General features: G+C 44.8%; 1 protein-coding gene across 1 annotated transcript in view; it reads left to right on the top strand.

Moving 5' to 3' along the window:
* Vstm5 (V-set and transmembrane domain containing 5) overlaps nucleotides 1–5,202 on the top strand; it is a 25,805-nt gene that overhangs the window by 18,760 nt on the left and 1,843 nt on the right. Inside the window, exons 2-3 of the mRNA XM_004644766.2 lie at nucleotides 4,587–4,913; nucleotides 5,018–5,158. Coding sequence (XP_004644823.1) covers nucleotides 4,587–4,913; nucleotides 5,018–5,158 — 468 coding nt within the window. The remainder of the gene's footprint in view (nucleotides 1–4,586; nucleotides 4,914–5,017; nucleotides 5,159–5,202) is intronic.

The following is a 5,202-nucleotide window of genomic DNA, read 5'->3' as shown; positions in this document are numbered from 1 at the left end:
TGGATATGAACCACCAGTGCAAGAGTCCGTTTAAGATCCAGATTTTTAATAGTGATAAATAAAGTCCTATTTGTGATGGCTTGCTTCTGAACATTAAAAATAAATAAATAAATAAATAAATAGAAGAAATAAAAATAAAAAGGCTGGAGATGAGTGTCCTTAACCATGACCAACATGATTAACAGACTGTACACGAATTGCACAGAGATTATGATACAAATTGGTCATTAGTTTTAAATCTAGACCTCTAAATTTTATAGTAATCACTATTCTGTGTTTGAGGTCAGAAAAATCAGGAACTTAAATAAATAGAATATAGGTAGATAGATGAGATATAGGTTTTGGAACCAGGCAGAGCCACTTTAAAAATCTACATTTGCCATTTACTATTATGTGAGCATGTTACTGACAACCATAAAAAATAGATAATGATTTAGGGCATATAAAACCCTAAATTATAGTTCTCTTTCTTCTAAATATGCTAGCTTTTCAATGGTAGTTTCACTAGTTTTTTCGAACCACCAAAGCAGCAACTTTCCTATCAAGAGAAAGCTGATATTTCTTATTTCTTTTTTTAAAAAGTGTTTTTATTTTATTTTATTATTATGTTTTTTTGTGTGTGTGTGTGTGTGTGTGTGTGTGTGGCCAGCTCAGCCCACCAGGGGGCGGGGCTGGCTGGCATGTGGTGCTGGGGGATTGAACCGCGGTCCCTGTGCTTTGCTAAGCTTGTTCTAAGTAGGTGCTTTAGACCACTGAGCCATCTCACCAGCCCCAATATTTCTTATTTCTATATATATTTGGTCATTTCTTTATTCATTTGCTCAGCAAACATTTATTGACCAGTTGTTATGTATCAAAGCATTGTGCTGGGTACAGGCTACACAAAGATGGGAAACACCATGAGTCTTGCTCTTCAAGGGCTGACCTGGAATTTGTCCTCTTTTATGTCTTTGTTTTCATTTAAGGAGCCTTAAAGTCCATAGTTTGTTCTGTGTTAAAGACTATGCGCCTCTGGACAGGGTGGCAGACTCCTGTAATCCAGATATTCAGGAGACTGAGGCAAAAGGATTACAAGTTCAAGGCTAGCCTCGGCAACTTAATGAGACTTTGTCTCAAAATAATTTGTTTTCTCTATATTTTTAGGGAAGGGTCTACAGGCTATTCAGGGTCTCACTACTAGATCAGGCTCATAGTGATTCTCCTGTGTACAGCCTCCCAAGAGCTGGGATTACAGGTGCGTGCTACCACGCCCAGTCTCAATTACCGTCTCAGCACGCCCCATGGGCGGGGCCAGCACAGCAGGTCCAGGGATCTAAACCCCAGCCCCTGCACCTGCTTACAGGTGCTTTAATCCACTGAGCTATTTGGCTAGCCCTCAAAATAATTTTTTTGTTTTAAACTATGTCTGTAGCTCAGTGATGAGGCCTGGGTTCAAACCCCAGCAGAGGAGGAGAAACAGAGGGGGATAAGATGAGAAAAGGGGTGAAGACAGAGGAGGAGGGAGAGGAAAAAGAAGAAATTAGGAGTTCACATATGGAGGGTCCAAATGAGATGAGCTCCCAGGAGTCATGGGAATGCTCCTTAGGGTACGGAAGGCTTCATACACTGGGATACAACTTCTGTAGTCCACGTCACTATAAAGGGTACAATTTTCTAAGTCACGCTTCTGAAAGTAGAAAAAGGTTGCCTGTGGTAGAGAACACTATCATTGCAAGGAGGCATTCTGGCAGAGGTGGAATGCTGAGCTCTTTGGATTCGCACCTTGGGAGGGAGGTGGACCACTAAGATCCCTTCTATTCTACCTTGGAAGGCCTGAGGTGCTTTGCCTGGCTCCTATGTGTGCATAGTTAAAACCAGGACTCTCTCCTGGGCTTCACTCCCAAGATGGTTCCCAAGCAGGGCTACTGGCACCATAAGTGTGTGAAGATGGGATGCAGAAATAGCACTGTCCGAAGTGACCTTCTCAATCCTCTGCCCCAGTGCCAGAATTTCTTTGGCTTTAAGACAACAGCTCAAGCAAATGCTTTATTTATTTAAAAAAGGACATTTGGGAGGCCAGCGAGATAGCTCAGCAGACTAAAGTGCCTACTTAGGCAAGCTTAGGCAAGCACAGGGACCACAGTTTGATCCCCAGCACCACATGCCATGCCAACTCTGACTTCAGGGGGGTTGAGCCGACCGGAGTCCAGGAGTAGTGGTGCACGCCTATAATCCCAGCGCTGGGGAGGCTGAAAGCAGGAGGATCACTATGAGTCTGAGCTGTGTAGTGAGGCCCTGCAACAACCAAATACATTAAATAAATAGATAATAAATAAATAAATGCTATTTCAAAGAACACATAAATGTACTGAAGAGGCTCCAACTGATCAAATATAGAATAACCCAGAAAAAAAAAAAAACCACAACAACAGAAAGTGACATCGTAAGAAAAAAATTCATGAGCTTTAGAGATACTAAGGAAAAAAAGGGACAGCTATCTGGAGAAATATCTGTTCTTTACAGAAAGCTAGCCAATAAATTTTGAGGAACAGATTTGAAAAATGATCATTTATAGCCATCTGTGAAATAATTAACATAAGTAAGGCTCAGCAGCAGATATTATCATCTATGTGCCCACTGCTGCTGACTGGGTACATGAACTTTAAACATTACCTCCCAGGTGACTTGGCAACAAAAGGAAGAAGAAAAGACGCGTCAGGCCTCACCAGGTGACCCAGCAGCTTCCCCGTCCTGCAGACGCCCAGCATTTGTCTCCTGAAGTGCTCAGTCAAGGAAACACCACAAGTTTGCAGTACTTTTGCCTTTATTCTAAACAAATCCAGAATAGGCATCTTTAAAATACTGTCATGAAAGTTGACAATCCCACAAAGGTAGAAAAGTTTTGCTAAAGGAAAACTATAAGACACGACATCCAAATGCCATTGGCAGTGTGTGTGTAAGCATCTGCACTAATACAGAAAAGGTCATTTTAAAGATGGTTAGAGAAATCGGAGCATGGGGCCGGGGAGATAGCTCAGTAGAACAAGTGCTTCCCTGGCAAGCACAAGGGCCTGAGTTCAATCCCCAGTTCCAGGAGAAATCTGAGGATATACTTACTACATGTTAGAAAATAATATGCCTAGGTTAAATTTCAGGATAGGTAACGTTCTTAGAAGTGTCAGGGTATCTACGTCACTCATCTCCACCACTGCCGTCCATTCCTGATCTCCTTTAGCACCACCTGACTGCTCCACTCTTGGCCCCCACCCAATGTGTTCTCCATGGCAGACTTTTCCAGTTTAATAAGGAACAGCACGCTGCTGCCTAAGCCGTCCTGTAGCTTTCCACTGCCCTAATATGGTGCATCTGCTCCTGTCCAGCTCCCTAAGCTCAGGTCCTAAACCTCTCCTGGCATTCCAGCACTCTGACTGCCGTCCTGACCTTCTGCACAGCCATGCTGTTTTCCCCACTTGAATTGCTATATTCTCTCTCTCTCTCTCTCTCTCTCTCTCTCTCTCTCTCTCTCTCTCTCTCTCTCTCTCTCTCTCTCTCTCTCTCTCTGTCTCTCTTATTTGGTACAGGGTCGCACTATGCAGCTCAGACTCCTGGTGATCATCCTGTCTCAGCCTCCCCAGTGTGGGGATTACAGACATGTGTCACCACGGCCGTTCTTGGTGTCTGACTCAGCATGCCCAGGGGCGAGCACAGCATGGCTGTGGTGCCCTGTCTCAAGGCTGCCTCTTCTCTTCCTTGGCCTTTAGGTCTTTGTTCAAATGTCTTTTCCTTGGTAAGGTCTTCTCTGACCATCTGACATTAGCTTTCCCCTTCATTGGTCACTATTACCATTATTCCTCACCTTCAAAGTTTTTTTTTTTTTTTCTCAAAATTCTGATTTAATATGCAAACCTCATTTCCTGTTTGCTACTCAGACTTTTTGGTGCTCTTAATCCAGAGGTGAGTCTCTTTGAAGTGTACTTGTCTTGACCTGTAATAACCACAGTAAACAAGCACACTCTTTTTTTGCAGAACCAGGGATTGAACTCAGGCCCTTGCGCTTGCCAAGCAAGTGCTTATTCTACTGAGCTGTCTCCCTGGCCCCTGTTCTTCACCCTCAAAGCACTCTTACTGTCTAACAGAATCTCATGTCCTTATTGAGCCCAGGAATGTCTCCCCTAAATGCAAGCTCCACACAGGGAAACTTGAGTCTTGTCCACCATTATAGTCAGGATCATCCTCAGAATCTCAAGGCACTGCTGGCATAAATAGGTACTCAAAAATTGCTCATGAGGGGCCAGCCAGATAGCTCAAAGCACCTGCTTAGGCAGGCTCAGGGACCATGGTTCAATCCCCTGCGTGCCATGCCAGCCCCTCCCCCAGGGTGCACTGAGATGGTGACTGAGTCTGGGTGTGGTGGTGTGTGCCTGTAATCCCAGTGCTTGGGAAGCTGAGAACAGGAGGATTACTACGAGTCTGATTTGTGTAGTAAGACCCTGTAGACCCTATACCAGACACATTAAAAAAAAATGCTCGTGAAATAAGATAATGAATTAAATGACTTGATTTAAGTTCATATCAGTGTGCCCTACATTTCCCACCCCATCTTGCAGGTCAAGGTGTGTCACTGTACATTCCTCAGTCCACCATCAATGCCACTGTACAAGAAAACATCCTGCTCTCTGTTGACTACTCCTGCCATGGGGTACCCACCATTGAATGGACGCACACATCCAACTGGGCCATGCAGAAGATCGTGGAATGGAAACCAGGGACTCAGGCCAACATCTCTGAGAGCCACAAGGACAGAGTGTCTACCTTTGACAATGGTTCCATCCAGCTCTCCAGCGTGGGTGTCAGGGACTCCGGTTACTATGTCATCACTGTAACCGAGCACCCGGGGAGTAGCCAGTTTGGCACCATTGTGCTGCATGTGTCTGGTAAGACAGCCCCAAGCCCCCAGTGCCCTCTGAACTGGGAGTGTGAGAGGCCTATGCCATGGGATGAAGAGGCCTTACCTTCCTCTACCCTCCCCCACCCCTAGAGATCCGCTATGAAGACCTCCACTTCGTTGCAGTCCTTCTTGCTTTACTTGCTGCCGTGGCTGCAGTGTTAATCAGCCTCATGTGGGTGTGTAATAGGTGTGCGTATAAATTCCAGAGGAAGAGGAGACACAAGCTTAAAGGTAATGCTGTAGGCCTGATGATCATCCATTTCTGTTTGTTTTTT

This window comes from Octodon degus, unplaced genomic scaffold (assembly GCF_000260255.1).
Source record: "Octodon degus isolate 3935 unplaced genomic scaffold, OctDeg1.0 scaffold00209, whole genome shotgun sequence".
NCBI lineage: Eukaryota > Metazoa > Chordata > Mammalia > Rodentia > Octodontidae > Octodon > Octodon degus.
Note: the sequence above shows the minus strand (reverse complement) of the source record. Positions and strands in the feature narration are given on the sequence as shown.